The sequence below is a fragment of the Oncorhynchus mykiss genome, chromosome 18 (genome assembly GCF_013265735.2).
Source record: "Oncorhynchus mykiss isolate Arlee chromosome 18, USDA_OmykA_1.1, whole genome shotgun sequence".
NCBI classification, from domain to species: domain Eukaryota; kingdom Metazoa; phylum Chordata; class Actinopteri; order Salmoniformes; family Salmonidae; genus Oncorhynchus; species Oncorhynchus mykiss.
The window spans coordinates 35,456,597-35,478,219 of NC_048582.1; the positions used below are offsets into that span (position 1 = coordinate 35,456,597).

At 40.6% G+C, this 21,623-nt stretch overlaps 3 protein-coding genes and 1 long non-coding RNA gene across 26 annotated transcripts in view; 1 reads left to right on the forward strand and 3 right to left on the reverse strand.

Annotated features, from left to right (window-relative positions):
- Positions 1 to 21,623, forward strand: part of LOC118941148 — a 63,494-nt gene that overhangs the window by 15,454 nt on the left and 26,417 nt on the right. For all 12 annotated transcript variants that reach the window (XR_005037437.1, XR_005037442.1, XR_005037438.1 and 9 more), the window contains exons 5-7: positions 4,941 to 6,219; positions 12,017 to 13,295; positions 19,091 to 20,369. This is a non-coding gene — a long non-coding RNA (uncharacterized LOC118941148). The remainder of the gene's footprint in view (positions 1 to 4,940; positions 6,220 to 12,016; positions 13,296 to 19,090; positions 20,370 to 21,623) is intronic.
- Positions 838 to 7,624, reverse strand: LOC118941142 (lens epithelium-derived growth factor-like). 6 transcript variants are annotated; one of them, XM_036952599.1, is made up of 2 exons: positions 7,425 to 7,624; positions 838 to 3,442 (listed from the first exon to the last, which is right to left on the reverse strand). In XM_036952599.1, the coding sequence occupies exon 2, from the start codon at positions 3,360 to 3,362 to the stop codon at positions 2,328 to 2,330; it is 1,035 nt and encodes a 344-aa protein (XP_036808494.1). In that variant the 5' UTR covers positions 3,363 to 3,442; positions 7,425 to 7,624; the 3' UTR covers positions 838 to 2,327. The 6 variants fall into 6 exon arrangements, with proteins under 6 accessions (XP_036808494.1, XP_036808497.1, XP_036808496.1 ...); XM_036952602.1 differs by lacking the exon at positions 7,425 to 7,624 and adding an exon at positions 4,588 to 4,760; XM_036952601.1 differs by lacking the exon at positions 7,425 to 7,624 and adding an exon at positions 4,382 to 4,760.
- LOC118941145 (lens epithelium-derived growth factor-like) lies at positions 7,911 to 12,436 on the reverse strand. Of its 6 annotated transcripts, none has more exons than XM_036952613.1 (2): positions 11,661 to 11,865; positions 7,911 to 10,515 (listed from the first exon to the last, which is right to left on the reverse strand). In XM_036952613.1, exon 2 carries the CDS (start codon positions 10,433 to 10,435, stop codon positions 9,401 to 9,403), a length of 1,035 nt encoding a protein of 344 aa, XP_036808508.1. In that variant the 5' UTR covers positions 10,436 to 10,515; positions 11,661 to 11,865; the 3' UTR covers positions 7,911 to 9,400. The 6 variants fall into 6 exon arrangements, with proteins under 6 accessions (XP_036808508.1, XP_036808507.1, XP_036808505.1 ...); XM_036952612.1 differs by having other exon boundaries at positions 11,455 to 11,865; XM_036952610.1 differs by having other exon boundaries at positions 11,666 to 11,864.
- Positions 14,988 to 19,510, reverse strand: LOC118941143 (lens epithelium-derived growth factor-like). Of its 2 annotated transcripts, none has more exons than XM_036952605.1 (2): positions 19,370 to 19,510; positions 14,988 to 17,589 (listed from the first exon to the last, which is right to left on the reverse strand). In XM_036952605.1, the coding sequence occupies exon 2, from the start codon at positions 17,507 to 17,509 to the stop codon at positions 16,475 to 16,477; it is 1,035 nt and encodes a 344-aa protein (XP_036808500.1). In that variant the 5' UTR covers positions 17,510 to 17,589; positions 19,370 to 19,510; the 3' UTR covers positions 14,988 to 16,474. The 2 variants fall into 2 exon arrangements, with proteins under 2 accessions (XP_036808500.1, XP_036808501.1); XM_036952606.1 differs by lacking the exon at positions 19,370 to 19,510 and adding an exon at positions 18,740 to 18,916.

A 21,623-nucleotide genomic window follows, 5' to 3' on the forward strand; every position in this document is an offset into this window, starting at 1 on the left:
ACGAACAGTATGCTTTCAGTTGAGCGTACTGTCTCTTCACTTGTCTACCGGAAGTTGATGCTGTTGCTATGCAACCTCTTGCTAGCTAGTTAGCATAACAAATGACTAGCTAAACATTTTACAACTTTGGGTGTGTTCTTAAATTCAATCTGGAGTGCCAGAGTGCGCTTGTAAATTCAGAGTGTAGTCAGATTGTCTGTTTGTAAATTCAGAGCTTTCATTCTCGGAGCGCACACTGGACACTCCAGCCTTTGGCTTTCTGATCTTCTGGCAGTCAAGCACCCAAGCTAACGTTGGCTAGCTTGCTAGCTACTTCCAGACACAAATGAGACCACTGACCATTTTACTCACCCTAGCAGAGCTGGTTAGGCAGTTTTCCAGAGCGTTGGTGACTGTAACTGTGACTGTAAATTACGCTCTTTTGCTGAAGTTTACTGACACCAGCCATATTCAATGGGGGTTGAGCGCTCATAAATTCATTACACTCAGAGGAGAGTGCTCTGAAATCAGAGTACTGTAGATAGCCAGAACGAATTTACGAAAAGACCCAAATGTCCATTGAGAATGCACAACGACTATACCATTTAGCTAAACTAAGAATGACGGGAATAATCCTGTCAATAAACGCTAGGTAGAGTCGGGGAACTCGGCTGAGAGTCAGACTCTGCAGACGTCAGTATTACTTATGGATTGAGCTCGGTCCAATAAACGGTGTGAACATTCCACCACTGACTTTTTGATCCTGACCAGCCAGGAATAAATGTTTCTATCAAATCTTCCATTTATTCACCACATTCTGCTTTTAAGCTTTACAATAATACAAAATAAAGACAAAGCAAGTCATATTTGAGGTTTTATTGAGATTAAAAAAACATCAAAAACAAAGTTTGACATTTCACTTTATTACATGAAACTTTCTAAATATTTGCTCTCTCTAAAAAAACAGAAATTCACATTACCCTCAAATGAACGTTGGGGAGGTTTCACAGACCTGTTTCTGATCACAGAGATAAATACATAGGTAAAACTTACGGTATGTATCTCTATAGTTCTAACTGCATCTTGAAGAACATTGTATTAATCCAAGCAACAGACCAAGTTGAGAGACCAAGTTGAAAACATGAAACTAACAAGCTTTGGTCACAGGAACATGAATTCATACAAATTATAGATTCTGTTGTGTACCTCAATTACTATTTTTATATTACAGAATTTACGAAGTTGTAATGCAATATGAACTGTTGATATCATGGTCCAGCACATACTTAATTAAATAAACAAATACCAGACTAGATGAAGACATGTTTAACATACAATCTGAACATTTACACACAACATCACCCAGAGTCTGTGAAACCAAGCCATCCACTTCAGATGAAAGCCAAGTGATAAAAAACAAGTAAAAAGAGCTGACATAAAAAGTCTTAAAAAGAACTGTGAGGAGTGATGTTGAGTGAATTACAAGGATGATACTGGCAAACAAAACCATCACAATAGTGAATAACCATACATCTTCTAAGAGAAATCTTAAGGATGATGGATTGGAAGTTTACAGGTACCGTCTTGACTCCACAAGGTGAAGTATGCAATGAACCAAGTGAAAGAAAACAACTATGATTATGGTACAGTCCCAAATGGCACCATATTCCCCTTATAGTGCATTACTTTTGACCAGGGTCCATGGGGCTTTGGTCAAAAGTAGTGCACTTTATAGGTAAAAGGGTGCCATGATAGTGATACTAACAACATCTATATCGAAACAAAGATAGCTGGGACGGGGAAGTTGTTACATTCAAAGCTTTGGCAATTCAGGCAAATAAAATTAGAAGACATTAGCAATTCGAAAACTACAGAGCTTACGGAGAGATAAAAAACAAAAAACAAAATACTTAACTAATTCAATTGATTTAAACCATTTGAGCTTATTTGGACAAATCTGCACAGACCAATACAAGATTAACAAACCTCAATGAGAATATCATCAACTATAGGATGTGTATGGAATTAGAAACTGTATCAATGACAGTACCAGTGAAAAAATCTAAATGGGATAAGTCTGAACAGAATAATACAAGATTAACAACTGTCAATGAAATTGTCTTCACATCATTCAAGCTATAGATGACCAAGGAAGTACAAAAAGTACTTTTCTTTTCCACAAGGTTTCCACGAAGGCATCAAACCATAAAAAATAACAGCAAGAGCAAACAGACACATAGGTTAGTTGAGAAAGCAAGAAAGAGCTGGGTAAGAGATAATAAAATGTTAAAAAAACATCTTACAAGATGCTACTGATACTCGTTCAGTCTGCTCCGCCCAGGTTCCTTTTACTTTACAACCTTTTTGATTGAGCCAGGCTTTCTGCCCCCCCTCTTAGGAACAACCACTTCTTTTTTCTTAATAGCTGCCACTACCTTACCAGGTTTACTAGCCTTGCCATGACCATCGCGTGGTTTAATTTCCTCTTCTTTGTCATCTTCTACTAGAGAAAAGACTTCATCCTCATTTCTCTGTGTATCTTCATTTTCCTCCTCTGAATCATACGCTGTATAATCAGCGTTCACAGACTTTCTCTTGCCTTTTTGCCTCTGGGCTTGGAAGGCAGCTTCATCGAACACATTTGCTTTACCGTTGGAGCGGCGGTAAAGCCTTACTATTGGAGAAACAGTGCAACCCTGTTTGGCTGAGGGTGAACTGTTGGACCTATCCGTCTCTGCTGCTCTCTTGGCTTTGAAGGAGCCTAAGGGGCGGCCACTCTTTCGCGGGGAATCATCTTTAGCGGGGGGCTTTGAAACTTTAGAAGTTGGAGGTGGGTTCGTCTGTAAGTTGGCACCTCTATCTGTTGATGCCTTGAGTGGACGGCCTCTTCTCCGTGGCTCGGCAGAGGTGGGTGTGGCGGGGGGATCCCTGCGGGGATGGATGCGCGGCCTTCCGAGCGGCTTCCACACTCTAGGTTGGCTTTTCAGTATCTTTCTCTCCTCTTCCTCCTCGGGTGACAGGTACTTCCTCGGCCTACCCAATTTTTTTTTTTGCTGAACTTTTTTGGGCCGGCCACGCTCTGCTGAAACAGCATTAGGGTCAACCACTTTACGTGGCCTGCCCCGTGGCTGCTTGTCTAGTACCCTCAGTATCTTAGGTTTCTTGGAGCCTGATCCTTTGGGCCTACCCCTTCCCCTCTTAGGTGGTATGGGGCTGCCATTAGACAAGGCATCGGACTCCTCTTCACTACCAGTGGCATCCATTGCCCCTTCTTTCGAAGCCGTTGCCCCTTCATCCGACATTGTTGCCCCTTCATCCGACATTGTTGCCCCTTCATCCGACATTGTTGCCCCTTCTTCCGACATTGTTGCCCCTTCTTTCATCTGTTTTCTTGCAACCTGGCTCCTTTCTTTCCTTCCAGCTCACTTCCTAGGAGGTCTTGTGAACTACTTAGGGCTTCCCACTGTAAAGGTCATATTGAGAAGGTTACAATACAAAACAAAATGTTCTTTGTGCACGCACCCCTTCATAAAACTGGCATACATGGGTACGAGAAAGTGTAGCTAGCATGTCTAGGCTGGACAATAGAATGAGTCAAAATTCCCCCAAGGATGAAACATGGCAAAAGAACGTTAGCTAAGCTGGAACACTAGCATATGAATGGAATTGAACATTCGCAGGGTCTCTTCTGAATGGAGTGACGCTTATAATTCCATTTATGTATCCCTTTTTATTTTACCACTACAATCTGTTCTTAGGACGAAACTGAAAAATAACTTGTGTAGAAAGTAAACATCCGCACCTCGATGGTGCCAAGTGTGAGTATGTCTGCATAACACGGAAGTAGTTCCATGAGTAATGTGTTGTGGTGTACATTTTAACTACCAACGTGGGCATTGCCAACAACAGCGAAGCAGGAGGCGTGACTTAGAACAATGTGAGTAGAACGGTCGGAAGGCGAGTTGGTGCCACGGTGCTCAATAGAACTATTAGGAGCGGGAAAAATGCCCCAAAATAAGGCCTGTTTTTTTCGTGATTACTTCAAAACTACGGCAGACAGCTGGGACATATTTGTAATATTATGAAACTGGGCTCCATGGCGGATGCAATGAACTAGTTTTATCAGAAAAAGTATTGTTAAAAATGTAATGTGTCCAGCCTAACGTGTCTTGTAATATGCACATTGTAAACAGATTGTTTACTAATTGCAGTTTCTTCATTTTGTGATAGGTCACGTTGCAATTATGTATATGGAAAGGTGCACAATAAACAAAATATGATATGACAGTCTCCTCCATAAGTAAACTAAAGTTGATGCATTGACGCGACACTGAAATCTAGCTAGCTAGTATCCTGATTCAGTGACTGTTTTGGTTACTAGTAGCTAGTTAGCCAACTTTACCAGATGTTCGAAGTAACATCACATTCATCTTCTACGACCGGGGTGAACTAGCTACCGAAGTAAATTAACTTTAAAGTAAGCTAGCAAACTACGTAGCATACTACGTAGCTAGCTAATTATCTTTACAAAGCTAGCATTAGCTCGATCACTTACGACAGCCCCGGATCTCAAGCAGGCTAAACTAGTTTAATGAAAATAGCACACGCCTCACATTGGTACAATCCTTGCGTAGCTGGTGCTGTCTACACTTCTATCAGATATCGTTTGTCATGAAAGTCGCCAGATGTTTAATCGGCCTTTGTTGTAATTGTTTAGCTAGCTAGCGATTTGAATTTCAACCAGACGTGGCGGGTGAAAGCTGATTTTCTATCGACTAAAGGGGAAGTGGAACAACGTTTTTAATTTCCGCTCCCTGAAATAAATAAGATGTTGTCTATGACCCCTGTTCTTTCACAAGACACTGATGACCCTTGTGGAGAGTTATTTCCTTGAGCAATTATTATAAAATAAAAAAAAGAAGCATAATAGCATCATATCTCTGATTGATTTCCTTTGAAAGCCTGGGAAAACGCTTGGGCTTCTTCTGGATGATCTGGACATGCTACAACACCAAAAGATGAATTACCGCCACCAACTGGACGACGTTGAAAAAAACAAGGTAAAAATAAAACATGATAGGGAAAACAAATCCACCCAAAATAAAACAATAAAAACCACATTGACAAAACCAAAACCCCCAAACACCCACTTCTTCTATCCTTCAAATCCCCATATCTCCCTTCTTCTGACTATCCTAGTTAAATAAAGGTTAAATAATGTATTCATGTTTAATTCTCACCTGAGAGGCTTGTGACAGTACTCCATGCAACTCCTCTGCCAAGAAGTCTTTCAGTCCCAGGAAACATTCCGTCGCATCCACAACAATGTCTATTTTCCAGGACTTCCTCTCCACCTTGGCAGTGCCATTAATCACCATAGCTATAAAGGCCACAAAGTCCACCTTCTGTACCTTTAACATATCTGGGTTCTGCCATTGAACGGTAACCCCTGCAGCCTTCAGTGAATGCCTATCCACCACCATGGACTACTCAGGAGCAGCATTTGAACCCTCAACCCTTTTAAATGCCCTAAGTGGGTGGGTCGCGAACAGGTGTCACTGGCGTGAAAAGCAAGCCCCCCACGCATCACGCCAATAGGGTTAACCCACTTGGTGGGAATTGCAAGGTGGCTCATTAGGGAGGATCACTACAGTATAGCTGAGAACTTTTACAGCTTCTGTATAAAATAATATGGCATAGTGAAAATATACAGTATATCAAGCACTACTTTTGTTATTTTCGCACAACTTGATTTGCTACCCCTTTATTTTCGCTACCTCTATATTTTGTTCTCATGTCTCCATAGACAGGAAAAAGATTGATGTATGGAGATTAAGGGAGATAAGAGGTATGTGGTAACATGAGTGATGGAAGCAGCCTGAATAAGAAAAATATATACAAATTGTATGTGCGTGTGTGCGCATGTGCATGACCCTGTACGTGCCTCTGTGTGGGATTTGGAGAAAAACAGGGAGAGAGCTTGAGAGACAATCCCAGAGAGACTGTGTGTTGAACCCGCTGCCCCCTAATACCCCTACCTGCTCCCTGCATGCTTTGCCATGGTTACGAGACAGGGCTCCCAGTTAATGTGTTTTTCAGCAGGGGTGAGCTGGGTACTAATGTGTCTCAGTCTGTCTCCTCAGCAAATGGCACAATCAATATCAACTGTCCCAGGATGCACCACCACTAGCAGAGGGCCAGGAAAACCACCAAGCTCCCTGCAAGGCTGAATAATGTAAGGTGACTGAAATATTCTGCTTTTATAAAATGTTATGCTTTTTTGAAATGAAACAAAATACCTTGCTCTCTTTAAAGATTTTAGAATTAGTTTGTGAGTTAGAGAAAATAAGAGTAATTAGAGACTAATTTTAATTTATTCAATTCATTTGTGTACAATATAGTAGCACAATTTATGGCACAAGAGATTTATTTTTATGTAATTTATTTTTGTTTTCAGCAAATTATTTTGATACGTACCGTCAGGTCCAAAATTATTGGCACACTTGATAAAGATGAGCAAAAAAAGACTATAAAATAAAATTTAAAAATACTGAGCTATTGTATGCTAAAAAACATTGGAAAATTGTTATTTTATTGTTCAGAGAAATACATTTTGTTTAACAAGTAATATATATATTTTTAAAGATAGGGGTCAAAATTGTCATCCCTGTTTTCAATACCTCACCTTGCGAGGATAATGACACTTGAGCCTTTTTCTAAAATGTTTTATGAGATTGGAGAACACATCGGGAGGGATCTTAGACCATTCCTCCATTCAGAATCTTTCCAGATCCTTGATATCCTTTGTCTGTGAATACTGGACTGCCCTCTTCAATTCAAACCACAGGTTTTCAATGGGGTTCAAGTCAAGAGACTGAGATGGCCATTGCAAAGTATTGGTTTTGTGGTCAATTAATCATTTATTTGTAGATTATGTGTTCTTGGGGTTAGTGTCTTGCTGGAAGAGCCACTTGCAGCCAAGTTTCAGCCTCCTGGCAGAGGCAACCAGAGCTGCGTGCGAATACCCATACTAACATACGTATACTGCACACTTAATGAGTATATACTACATAGTTAATTTTAGTATACTGTACACGAACAGTATGCTTTCAGTTGAGCGTACTGTCTCTTCACTTGTCTACCGGAAGTTGATGCTGTTGCTATGCAACCTCTTGCTAGCTAGTTAGCATAACAAATGACTAGCTAAACATTTTACAACTTTGGGTGTGTTCTTAAATTCAATCTGGAGTGCCAGAGTGCGCTTGTAAATTCAGAGTGTAGTCAGATTGTCTGTTTGTAAATTCAGAGCTTTCATTCTCGGAGCGCACACTGGACACTCCAGCCTTTGGCTTTCTGATCTTCTGGCAGTCAAGCACCCAAGCTAACGTTGGCTAGCTTGCTAGCTACTTCCAGACACAAATGAGACCACTGACCATTTTACTCACCCTAGCAGAGCTGGTTAGGCAGTTTTCCAGAGCGTTGGTGACTGTAACTGTGACTGTAAATTACGCTCTTTTGCTGAAGTTTACTGACACCAGCCATATTCAATGGGGGTTGAGCGCTCATAAATTCATTACACTCAGAGGAGAGTGCTCTGAAATCAGAGTACTGTAGATAGCCAGAACGAATTTACGAAAAGACCCAAATGTCCATTGAGAATGCACAACGACTATACCATTTAGCTAAACTAAGAATGACGGGAATAATCCTGTCAATAAACGCTAGGTAGAGTCGGGGAACTCGGCTGAGAGTCAGACTCTGCAGACGTCAGTATTACTTATGGATTGAGCTCGGTCCAATAAACGGTGTGAACATTCCACCACTGACTTTTTGATCCTGACCAGCCAGGAATAAATGTTTCTATCAAATCTTCCATTTATTCACCACATTCTGCTTTTAAGCTTTACAATAATACAAAATAAAGACAAAGCAAGTCATATTTGAGGTTTTATTGAGATTAAAAAAACATCAAAAACAAAGTTTGACATTTCACTTTATTACATGAAACTTTCTAAATATTTGCTCTCTCTAAAAAAACAGAAATTCACATTACCCTCAAATGAACGTTGGGGAGGTTTCACAGACCTGTTTCTGATCACAGAGATAAATACATAGGTAAAACTTACGGTATGTATCTCTATAGTTCTAACTGCATCTTGAAGAACATTGTATTAATCCAAGCAACAGACCAAGTTGAGAGACCAAGTTGAAAACATGAAACTAACAAGCTTTGGTCACAGGAACATGAATTCATACAAATTATAGATTCTGTTGTGTACCTCAATTACTATTTTTATATTACAGAATTTACGAAGTTGTAATGCAATATGAACTGTTGATATCATGGTCCAGCACATACTTAATTAAATAAACAAATACCAGACTAGATGAAGACATGTTTAACATACAATCTGAACATTTACACACAACATCACCCAGAGTCTGTGAAACCAAGCCATCCACTTCAGATGAAAGCCAAGTGATAAAAAACAAGTAAAAAGAGCTGACATAAAAAGTCTTAAAAAGAACTGTGAGGAGTGATGTTGAGTGAATTACAAGGATGATACTGGCAAACAAAACCATCACAATAGTGAATAACCATACATCTTCTAAGAGAAATCTTAAGGATGATGGATTGGAAGTTTACAGGTACCGTCTTGACTCCACAAGGTGAAGTATGCAATGAACCAAGTGAAAGAAAACAACTATGATTATGGTACAGTCCCAAATGGCACCATATTCCCCTTATAGTGCATTACTTTTGACCAGGGTCCATGGGGCTTTGGTCAAAAGTAGTGCACTTTATAGGTAAAAGGGTGCCATGATAGTGATACTAACAACATCTATATCGAAACAAAGATAGCTGGGACGGGGAAGTTGTTACATTCAAAGCTTTGGCAATTCAGGCAAATAAAATTAGAAGACATTAGCAATTCGAAAACTACAGAGCTTACGGAGAGATAAAAAACAAAAAACAAAATACTTAACTAATTCAATTGATTTAAACCATTTGAGCTTATTTGGACAAATCTGCACAGACCAATACAAGATTAACAAACCTCAATGAGAATATCATCAACTATAGGATGTGTATGGAATTAGAAACTGTATCAATGACAGTACCAGTGAAAAAATCTAAATGGGATAAGTCTGAACAGAATAATACAAGATTAACAACTGTCAATGAAATTGTCTTCACATCATTCAAGCTATAGATGACCAAGGAAGTACAAAAAGTACTTTTCTTTTCCACAAGGTTTCCACGAAGGCATCAAACCATAAAAAATAACAGCAAGAGCAAACAGACACATAGGTTAGTTGAGAAAGCAAGAAAGAGCTGGGTAAGAGATAATAAAATGTTAAAAAAACATCTTACAAGATGCTACTGATACTCGTTCAGTCTGCTCCGCCCAGGTTCCTTTTACTTTACAACCTTTTTGATTGAGCCAGGCTTTCTGCCCCCCCTCTTAGGAACAACCACTTCTTTTTTCTTAATAGCTGCCACTACCTTACCAGGTTTACTAGCCTTGCCATGACCATCGCGTGGTTTAATTTCCTCTTCTTTGTCATCTTCTACTAGAGAAAAGACTTCATCCTCATTTCTCTGTGTATCTTCATTTTCCTCCTCTGAATCATACGCTGTATAATCAGCGTTCACAGACTTTCTCTTGCCTTTTTGCCTCTGGGCTTGGAAGGCAGCTTCATCGAACACATTTGCTTTACCGTTGGAGCGGCGGTAAAGCCTTACTATTGGAGAAACAGTGCAACCCTGTTTGGCTGAGGGTGAACTGTTGGACCTATCCGTCTCTGCTGCTCTCTTGGCTTTGAAGGAGCCTAAGGGGCGGCCACTCTTTCGCGGGGAATCATCTTTAGCGGGGGGCTTTGAAACTTTAGAAGTTGGAGGTGGGTTCGTCTGTAAGTTGGCACCTCTATCTGTTGATGCCTTGAGTGGACGGCCTCTTCTCCGTGGCTCGGCAGAGGTGGGTGTGGCGGGGGGATCCCTGCGGGGATGGATGCGCGGCCTTCCGAGCGGCTTCCACACTCTAGGTTGGCTTTTCAGTATCTTTCTCTCCTCTTCCTCCTCGGGTGACAGGTACTTCCTCGGCCTACCCAATTTTTTTTTTTGCTGAACTTTTTTGGGCCGGCCACGCTCTGCTGAAACAGCATTAGGGTCAACCACTTTACGTGGCCTGCCCCGTGGCTGCTTGTCTAGTACCCTCAGTATCTTAGGTTTCTTGGAGCCTGATCCTTTGGGCCTACCCCTTCCCCTCTTAGGTGGTATGGGGCTGCCATTAGACAAGGCATCGGACTCCTCTTCACTACCAGTGGCATCCATTGCCCCTTCTTTCGAAGCCGTTGCCCCTTCATCCGACATTGTTGCCCCTTCATCCGACATTGTTGCCCCTTCATCCGACATTGTTGCCCCTTCTTCCGACATTGTTGCCCCTTCTTTCATCTGTTTTCTTGCAACCTGGCTCCTTTCTTTCCTTCCAGCTCACTTCCTAGGAGGTCTTGTGAACTACTTAGGGCTTCCCACTGTAAAGGTCATATTGAGAAGGTTACAATACAAAACAAAATGTTCTTTGTGCACGCACCCCTTCATAAAACTGGCATACATGGGTACGAGAAAGTGTAGCTAGCATGTCTAGGCTGGACAATAGAATGAGTCAAAATTCCCCCAAGGATGAAACATGGCAAAAGAACGTTAGCTAAGCTGGAACACTAGCATATGAATGGAATTGAACATTCGCAGGGTCTCTTCTGAATGGAGTGACGCTTATAATTCCATTTATGTATCCCTTTTTATTTTACCACTACAATCTGTTCTTAGGACGAAACTGAAAAATAACTTGTGTAGAAAGTAAACATCCGCACCTCGATGGTGCCAAGTGTGAGTATGTCTGCATAACACGGAAGTAGTTCCATGAGTAATGTGTTGTGGTGTACATTTTAACTACCAACGTGGGCATTGCCAACAACAGCGAAGCAGGAGGCGTGACTTAGAACAATGTGAGTAGAACGGTCGGAAGGCGAGTTGGTGCCACGGTGCTCAATAGAACTATTAGGAGCGGGAAAAATGCCCCAAAATAAGGCCTGTTTTTTTCGTGATTACTTCAAAACTACGGCAGACAGCTGGGACATATTTGTAATATTATGAAACTGGGCTCCATGGCGGATGCAATGAACTAGTTTTATCAGAAAAAGTATTGTTAAAAATGGAATGTGTCCAGCCTAACGTGTCTTGTAATATGCACATTGTAAACAGATTGTTTACTAATTGCAGTTTCTTCATTTTGTGATAGGTCACGTTGCAATTATGTATATGGAAAGGTGCACAATAAACAAAATATGATATGACAGTCTCCTCCATAAGTAAACTAAAGTTGATGCATTGACGCGACACTGAAATCTAGCTAGCTAGTATCCTGATTCAGTGACTGTTTTGGTTACTAGTAGCTAGTTAGCCAACTTTACCAGATGTTCGAAGTAACATCACATTCATCTTCTACGACCGGGGTGAACTAGCTACCGAAGTAAATTAACTTTAAAGTAAGCTAGCAAACTACGTAGCATACTACGTAGCTAGCTAATTATCTTTACAAAGCTAGCATTAGCTCGATCACTTACGACAGCCCCGGATCTCAAGCAGGCTAAACTAGTTTAATGAAAATAGCACACGCCTCACATTGGTACAATCCTTGCGTAGCTGGTGCTGTCTACACTTCTATCAGATATCGTTTGTCATGAAAGTCGCCAGATGTTTAATCGGCCTTTGTTGTAATTGTTTAGCTAGCTAGCGATTTGAATTTCAACCAGACGTTGTGGCGGGTGAAAGCTGATTTTCTATCGACTAAAGGGGAAGTGGAACAACGTTTTTAATTTCCGCTCCATGAAATAAATAAGATGTTGTCTATGACCCCTGTTCTTTCACAAGACACTGATGACCCTTGTGGAGAGTTATTTCCTTGAGCAATTATTATAAAATAAAAAAAAGAAGCATAATAGCATCATATCTCTGATTGATTTCCTTTGAAAGCCTGGGAAAACGCTTGGGCTTCTTCTGGATGATCTGGACATGCTACAACACCAAAAGATGAATTACCGCCACCAACTGGACGACGTTGAAAAAAACAAGGTAAAAATAAAACATGATAGGGAAAACAAATCCACCCAAAATAAAACAATAAAAACCACATTGACAAAACCAAAACCCCCAAACACCCACTTCTTCTATCCTTCAAATCCCCATATCTCCCTTCTTCTGACTATCCTAGTTAAATAAAGGTTAAATAATGTATTCATGTTTAATTCTCACCTGAGAGGCTTGTGACAATACTCCATGCAACTCCTCTGCCAAGAAGTCTTTCAGTCCCAGGAAACATTCCGTCGCATCCACAACAATGTCTATTTTCCAGGACTTCCTCTCCACCTTGGCAGTGCCATTAATCACCATAGCTATAAAGGCCACAAAGTCCACCTTCTGTACCTTTAACATATCTGGGTTCTGCCATTGAACGGTAACCCCTGCAGCCTTCAGTGAATGCCTATCCACCACCATGGACTACTCAGGAGCAGCATTTGAACCCTCAACCCTTTTAAATGCCCTAAGTGGGTGGGTCGCGAACAGGTGTCACTGGCGTGAAAAGCAAGCCCCCCACGCATCACGCCAATAGGGTTAACCCACTTGGTGGGAATTGCAAGGTGGCTCATTAGGGAGGATCACTACAGTATAGCTGAGAACTTTTACAGCTTCTGTATAAAATAATATGGCATAGTGAAAATATACAGTATATCAAGCACTACTTTTGTTATTTTCGCACAACTTGATTTGCTACCCCTTTATTTTCGCTACCTCTATATTTTGTTCTCATGTCTCCATAGACAGGAAAAAGATTGATGTATGGAGATTAAGGGAGATAAGAGGTATGTGGTAACATGAGTGATGGAAGCAGCCTGAATAAGAAAAATATATACAAATTGTATGTGCGTGTGTGCGCATGTGCATGACCCTGTACGTGCCTCTGTGTGGGATTTGGAGAAAAACAGGGAGAGAGCTTGAGAGACAATCCCAGAGAGACTGTGTGTTGAACCCGCTGCCCCCTAATACCCCTACCTGCTCCCTGCATGCTTTGCCATGGTTACGAGACAGGGCTCCCAGTTAATGTGTTTTTCAGCAGGGGTGAGCTGGGTACTAATGTGTCTCAGTCTGTCTCCTCAGCAAATGGCACAATCAATATCAACTGTCCCAGGATGCACCACCACTAGCAGAGGGCCAGGAAAACCACCAAGCTCCCTGCAAGGCTGAATAATGTAAGGTGACTGAAATATTCTGCTTTTATAAAATGTTATGCTTTTTTGAAATGAAACAAAATACCTTGCTCTCTTTAAAGATTTTAGAATTAGTTTGTGAGTTAGAGAAAATAAGAGTAATTAGAGACTAATTTTAATTTATTCAATTCATTTGTGTACAATATAGTAGCACAATTTATGGCACAAGAGATTTATTTTTATGTAATTTATTTTTGTTTTCAGCAAATTATTTTGATACGTACCGTCAGGTCCAAAATGATTGGCACACTTGATAAAGATGAGCAAAAAAAGACTATAAAATAAAATTTAAAAATACTGAGCTATTGTATGCTAAAAAACATTGGAAAATTGTTATTTTATTGTTCAGAGAAATACATTTTGTTTAACAAGTAATATATATATTTTTAAAGATAGGGGTCAAAATTGTCATCCCTGTTTTCAATACCTCACCTTGCGAGGATAATGACATTGAGCCTTTTTCTAAAATGTTTTATGAGATTGGAGAACACATCGGGAGGGATCTTAGACCATTCCTCCATTCAGAATCTTTCCAGATCCTTGATATCCTTTGTCTGTGAATATGGACTGCCCTCTTCAATTCAAACCACAGGTTTTCAATGGGGTTCAAGTCAAGAGACTGAGATGGCCATTGCAAAGTATTGGTTTTGTGGTCAATTAATCATTTATTTGTAGATTATGTGTTCTTGGGGTTAGTGTCTTGCTGGAAGAGCCACTTGCAGCCAAGTTTCAGCCTCCTGGCAGAGGCAACCAGAGCTGCGTGCGAATACCCATACTAACATACGTATACTGCACACTTAATGAGTATATACTACATAGTTAATTTTAGTATACTGTACACGAACAGTATGCTTTCAGTTGAGCGTACTGTCTCTTCACTTGTCTACCGGAAGTTGATGATGTTGCTATGCAACCTCTTGCTAGCTAGTTAGCATAACAAATGACTAGCTAAACATTTTACAACTTTGGGTGTGTTCTTAAATTCAATCTGGAGTGCCAGAGTGCGCTTGTAAATTCAGAGTGTAGTCAGATTGTCTGTTTGTAAATTCAGAGCTTTCATTCTCGGAGCGCACACTGGACACTCCAGCCTTTGGCTTTCTGATCTTCTGGCAGTCAAGCACCCAAGCTAACGTTGGCTAGCTTGCTAGCTACTTCCAGACACAAATGAGACCACTGACCATTTTACTCACCCTAGCAGAGCTGGTTAGGCAGTTTTCCAGAGCGTTGGTGACTGTAACTGTGACTGTAAATTACGCTCTTTTGCTGAAGTTTACTGACACCAGCCATATTCAATGGGGGTTGAGCGCTCATAAATTCATTACACTCAGAGGAGAGTGCTCTGAAATCAGAGTACTGTAGATAGCCAGAACGAATTTACGAAAAGACCCAAATGTCCATTGAGAATGCACAACGACTATACCATTTAGCTAAACTAAGAATGACGGGAATAATCTTGTCAATAAACGCTAGGTAGAGTCGGGGAACTCGGCTGAGAGTCAGACTCTGCAGACGTCAGTATTACTTATGGATTGAGCTCGGTCCAATAAACGGTGTGAACATTCCACCACTGACTTTTTGATCCTGACCAGCCAGGAATAAATGTTTCTATCAAATCTTCCATTTATTCACCACATTCTGCTTTTAAGCTTTACAATAATACAAAATAAAGACAAAGCAAGTCATATTTGAGGTTTTATTGAGATTAAAAAAACATCAAAAACAAAGTTTGACATTTCACTTTATTACATGAAACTTTCTAAATATTTGCTCTCTCTAAAAAAACAGAAATTCACATTACCCTCAAATGAACGTTGGGGAGGTTTCACAGACCTGTTTCTGATCACAGAGATAAATACATAGGTAAAACTTACGGTATGTATCTCTATAGTTCTAACTGCATCTTGAAGAACATTGTATTAATCCAAGCAACAGACCAAGTTGAGAGACCAAGTTGAAAACATGAAACTAACAAGCTTTGGTCACAGGAACATGAATTCATACAAATTATAGATTCTGTTGTGTACCTCAATTACTATTTTTATATTACAGAATTTACGAAGTTGTAATGCAATATGAACTGTTGATATCATGGTCCAGCACATACTTAATTAAATAAACAAATACCAGACTAGATGAAGACATGTTTAACATACAATCTGAACATTTACACACAACATCACCCAGAGTCTGTGAAACCAAGCCATCCACTTCAGATGAAAGCCAAGTGATAAAAAACAAGTAAAAAGAGCTGACATAAAAAGTCTTAAAAAGAACTGTGAGGAGTGATGTTGAGTGAATTACAAGGATGATACTGGCAAACAAAACCATCACAATAGTGAATAACCATACATCTTCTAAGAGAAATCTTAAGGATGATGGATTGGAAGTTTACAGGTACCGTCTTGACTCCACAAGGTGAAGTACGCAATGAACCAAGTGAAAGAAAACAACTATGATTATGGTACAGTCCCAAATGGCACCATATTCCCCTTATAGTGCATTACTTTTGACCAGGGTCCATGGGGCTTTGGTCAAAAGTAGTGCACTTTATAGGTAAAAGGGTGCCATGATAGTGATACTAACAACATCTATATCGAAACAAAGATAGCTGGGACGGGGAAGTTGTTACATTCAAAGCTTTGGCAATTCAGGCAAATAAAATTAGAAGACATTAGCAATTCGAAAACTACAGAGCTTACGGAGAGATAAAAAACAAAAAACAAAATACTTAACTAATTCAATTGATTTAAACCATTTGAGCTTATTTGGACAAATCTGCACAGACCAATACAAGATTAACAAACCTCAATGAGAATATCATCAACTATAGGATGTGTATGGAATTAGAAACTGTATCAATGACAGTACCAGTGAAAAAATCTAAATGGGATAAGTCTGAACAGAATAATACAAGATTAACAACTGTCAATGAAATTGTCTTCACATCATTCAAGCTATAGATGACCAAGGAAGTACAAAAAGTACTTTTCTTTTCCACAAGGTTTCCACGAAGGCATCAAACCATAAAAAATAACAGCAAGAGCAAACAGACACATAGGTTAGTTGAGAAAGCAAGAAAGAGCTGGGTAAGAGATAATAAAATGTTAAAAAAACATCTTACAAGATGCTACTGATACTCGTTCAGTCTGCTCCGCCCAGGTTCCTTTTACTTTACAACCTTTTTGATTGAGCCAGGCTTTCTGCCCCCCCTCTTAGGAACAACCACTTCTTTTTTCTTAATAGCTGCCACTACCTTACCAGGTTTACTAGCCTTGCCATGACCATCGCGTGGTTTAATTTCCTCTTCTTTGTCATCTTCTACTAGAGAAAAGACTTCATCCTCATTTCTCTGTGTATCTTCATTTTCCTCCTCTGAATCATACGCTGTATAATCAGCGTTCACAGACTTTCTCTTGCCTTTTTGCCTCTGGGCTTGGAAGGCAGCTTCATCGAACACATTTGCTTTACCGTTGGAGCGGCGGTAAAGCCTTACTATTGGAGAAACAGTGCAACCCTGTTTGGCTGAGGGTGAACTGTTGGACCTATCCGTCTCTGCTGCTCTCTTGGCTTTGAAGGAGCCTAAGGGGCGGCCACTCTTTCGCGGGGAATCATCTTTAGCGGGGGGCTTTGAAACTTTAGAAGTTGGAGGTGGGTTCGTCTGTAAGTTGGCACCTCTATCTGTTGATGCCTTGAGTGGACGGCCTCTTCTCCGTGGCTCGGCAGAGGTGGGTGTGGCGGGGGGATCCCTGCGGGGATGGATGCGCGGCCTTCCGAGCGGCTTCCACACTCTAGGTTGGCTTTTCAGTATCTTTCTCTCCTCTTCCTCCTCGGGTGACAGGTACTTCCTCGGCCTACCCAATTTTTTTTTTTGCTGAACTTTTTTGGGCCGGCCACGCTCTGCTGAAACAGCATTAGGGTCAACCACTTTACGTGGCCTGCCCCGTGGCTGCTTGTCTAGTACCCTCAGTATCTTAGGTTTCTTGGAGCCTGATCCTTTGGGCCTACCCCTTCCCCTCTTAGGTGGTATGGGGCTGCCATTAGACAAGGCATCGGACTCCTCTTCACTACCAGTGGCATCCATTGCCCCTTCTTTCGAAGCCGTTGCCCCTTCATCCGACATTGTTGCCCCTTCATCCGACATTGTTGCCCCTTCATCCGACATTGTTGCCCCTTCTTCCGACATTGTTGCCCCTTCTTTCATCTGTTTTCTTGCAACCTGGCTCCTTTCTTTCCTTCCAGCTCACTTCCTAGGAGGTCTTGTGAACTACTTAGGGCTTCCCACTGTAAAGGTCATATTGAGAAGGTTACAATACAAAACAAAATGTTCTTTGTGCACGCACCCCTTCATAAAACTGGCATACATGGGTACGAGAAAGTGTAGCTAGCATGTCTAGGCTGGACAATAGAATGAGTCAAAATTCCCCCAAGGATGAAACATGGCAAAAGAACGTTAGCTAAGCTGGAACACTAGCATATGAATGGAATTGAACATTCGCAGGGTCTCTTCTGAATGGAGTGACGCTTATAATTCCATTTATGTATCCCTTTTTATTTTACCACTACAATCTGTTCTTAGGACGAAACTGAAAAATAACTTGTGTAGAAAGTAAACATCCGCACCTCGATGGTGCCAAGTGTGAGTATGTCTGCATAACACGGAAGTAGTTCCATGAGTAATGTGTTGTGGTGTACATTTTAACTACCAACGTGGGCATTGCCAACAACAGCGAAGCAGGAGGCGTGACTTAGAACAATGTGAGTAGAACGGTCGGAAGGCGAGTTGGTGCCACGGTGCTCAATAGAACTATTAGGAGCGGGAAAAATGCCCCAAAATAAGGCCTGTTTTTTTCGTGATTACTTCAAAACTACGGCAGACAGCTGGGACATATTTGTAATATTATGAAACTGGGCTCCATGGCGGATGCAATGAACTAGTTTTATCAGAAAAAGTATTGTTAAAAATGGAATGTGTCCAGCCTAACGTGTCTTGTAATATGCACATTGTAAACAGATTGTTTACTAATTGCAGTTTCTTCATTTTGTGATAGGTCACGTTGCAATTATGTATATGGAAAGGTGCACAATAAACAAAATATGATATGACAGTCTCCTCCATAAGTAAACTAAAGTTGATGCATTGACGCGACACTGAAATCTAGCTAGCTAGTATCCTGATTCAGTGACTGTTTTGGTTACTAGTAGCTAGTTAGCCAACTTTACCAGATGTTCGAAGTAACATCACATTCATCTTCTACGACCGGGGTGAACTAGCTACCGAAGTAAATTAACTTTAAAGTAAGCTAGCAAACTACGTAGCATACTACGTAGCTAGCTAATTATCTTTACAAAGCTAGCATTAGCTCGATCACTTACGACAGCCCCGGATCTCAAGCAGGCTAAACTAGTTTAATGAAAATAGCACACGCCTCACATTGGTACAATCCTTGCGTAGCTGGTGCTGTCTACACTTCTATCAGATATCGTTTGTCATGAAAGTCGCCAGATGTTTAATCGGCCTTTGTTGTAATTGTTTAGCTAGCTAGCGATTTGAATTTCAACCAGACGTTGTGGCGGGTGAAAGCTGATTTTCTATCGACTAAAGGGGAAGTGGAACAACGTTTTTAATTTCCGCTCCCTGAAATAAATAAGATGTTGTCTATGACCCCTGTTCTTTCACAAGACACTGATGACCCTTGTGGAGAGTTATTTCCTTGAGCAATTATTATAAAATAAAAAAAAGAAGCATAATAGCATCATATCTCTGATTGATTTCCTTTGAAAGCCTGGGAAAACGCTTGGGCTTCTTCTGGATGATCTGGACATGCTACAACACCAAAAGATGAATTACCGCCACCAACTGGACGACGTTGAAAAAAACAAGGTAAAAATAAAACATGATAGGGAAAACAAATCCACCCAAAATAAAACAATAAAAACCACATTGACAAAACCAAAACCCCCAAACACCCACTTCTTCTATCCTTCAAATCCCCATATCTCCCTTCTTCTGACTATCCTAGTTAAATAAAGGTTAAATAATGTATTCATGTTTAATTCTCACCTGAGAGGCTTGTGACAATACTCCATGCAACTCCTCTGCCAAGAAGTCTTTCAGTCCCAGGAAACATTCCGTCGCATCCACAACAATGTCTATTTTCCAGGACTTCCTCTCCACCTTGGCAGTGCCATTAATCACCATAGCTATAAAGGCCACAAAGTCCACCTTCTGTACCTTTAACATATCTGGGTTCTGCCATTGAACGGTAACCCCTGCAGCCTTCAGTGAATGCCTATCCACCACCATGGACTACTCAGGAGCAGCATTTGAACCCTCAACCCTTTTAAATGCCCTAAGTGGGTGAGTCGCGAACAGGTGTCACTGGCGTGAAAAGCAAGCCCCCCACGCATCACGCCAATAGGGTTAACCCACTTGGTGGGAATTGCAAGGTGGCTCATTAGGGAGGATCACTACAGTATAGCTGAGAACTTTTACAGCTTCTGTATAAAATAATATGGCATAGTGAAAATATACAGTATATCAAGCACTACTTTTGTTATTTTCGCACAACTTGATTTGCTACCCCTTTATTTTCGCTACCTCTATATTTTGTTCTCATGTCTCCATAGACAGGAAAAAGATTGATGTATGGAGATTAAGGGAGATAAGAGGTATGTGGTAACATGAGTGATGGAAGCAGCCTGAATAAGAAAAATATATACAAATTGTATGTGCGTGTGTGCGCATGTGCATGACCCTGTACGTGCCTCTGTGTGGGATTTGGAGAAAAACAGGGAGAGAGCTTGAGAGACAATCCCAGAGAGACTGTGTGTTGAACCCGCTGCCCCCTAATACCCCTACCTGCTCCCTGCATGCTTTGCCATGGTTACGAGACAGGGCTCCCAGTTAATGTGTTTTTCAGCAGGGGTGAGCTGGGTACTAATGTGTCTCAGTCTGTCTCCTCAGCAAATGGCACAATCAATATCAACTGTCCCAGGATGCACCACCACTAGCAGAGGGCCAGGAAAACCACCAAGCTCCCTGCAAGGCTGAATAATGTAAGGTGACTGAAATATTCTGCTTTTATAAAATGTTATGCTTTTTTGAAATGAAACAAAATACCTTGCTCTCTTTAAAGATTTTAGAATTAGTTTGTGAGTTAGAGAAAATAAGAGTAATTAGAGACTAATTTTAATTTATTCAATTCATTTGTGTACAATATAGTAGCACAATTTATGGCACAAGAGATTTATTTTTATGTAATTTATTTTTGTTTTCAGCAAATTATTTTGATACGTACCGTCAGGTCCAAAATTATTGGCACACTTGATAAAGATGAGCAAAAAAAGACTATAAAATAAAATTTAAAAATACTGAGCTATTGTATGCTAAAAAACATTGGAAAATTGTTATTTTATTGTTCAGAGAAATACATTTTGTTTAACAAGTAATATATATATTTTTAAAGATAGGGGTCAAAATTGTCATCCCTGTTTTCAATACCTCACCTTGCGAGGATAATGACATTGAGCCTTTTTCTAAAATGTTTTATGAGATTGGAGAACACATCGGGAGGGATCTTAGACCATTCCTCCATTCAGAATCTTTCCAGATCCTTGATATCCTTTGTCTGTGAATATGGACTGCCCTCTTCAATTCAAACCACAGGTTTTCAATGGGGTTCAAGTCAAGAGACTGAGATGGCCATTGCAAAGTATTGGTTTTGTGGTCAATTAATCATTTATTTGTAGATTATGTGTTCTTGGGGTTAGTGTCTTGCTGGAAGAGCCACTTGCAGCCAAGTTTCAGCCTCCTGGCAGAGGCAACCAGAGCTGCGTGCGAATACCCATACTAACATACGTATACTGCACACTTAATGAGTATATACTACATAGTTAATTTTAGTATACTGTACACGAACAGTATGCTTTCAGTTGAGCGTACTGTCTCTTCACTTGTCTACCGGAAGTTGATGATGTTGCTATGCAACCTCTTGCTAGCTAGTTAGCATAACAAATGACTAGCTAAACATTTTACAACTTTGGGTGTGTTCTTAAATTCAATCTGGAGTGCCAGAGTGCGCTTGTAAATTCAGAGTGTAGTCAGATTGTCTGTTTGTAAATTCAGAGCTTTCATTCTCGGAGCGCACACTGGACACTCCAGCCTTTGGCTTTCTGATCTTCTGGCAGTCAAGCACCCAAGCTAACGTTGGCTAGCTTGCTAGCTACTTCCAGACACAAATGAGACCACTGACCATTTTACTCACCCTAGCAGAGCTGGTTAGGCAGTTTTCCAGAGCGTTGGTGACTGTAACTGT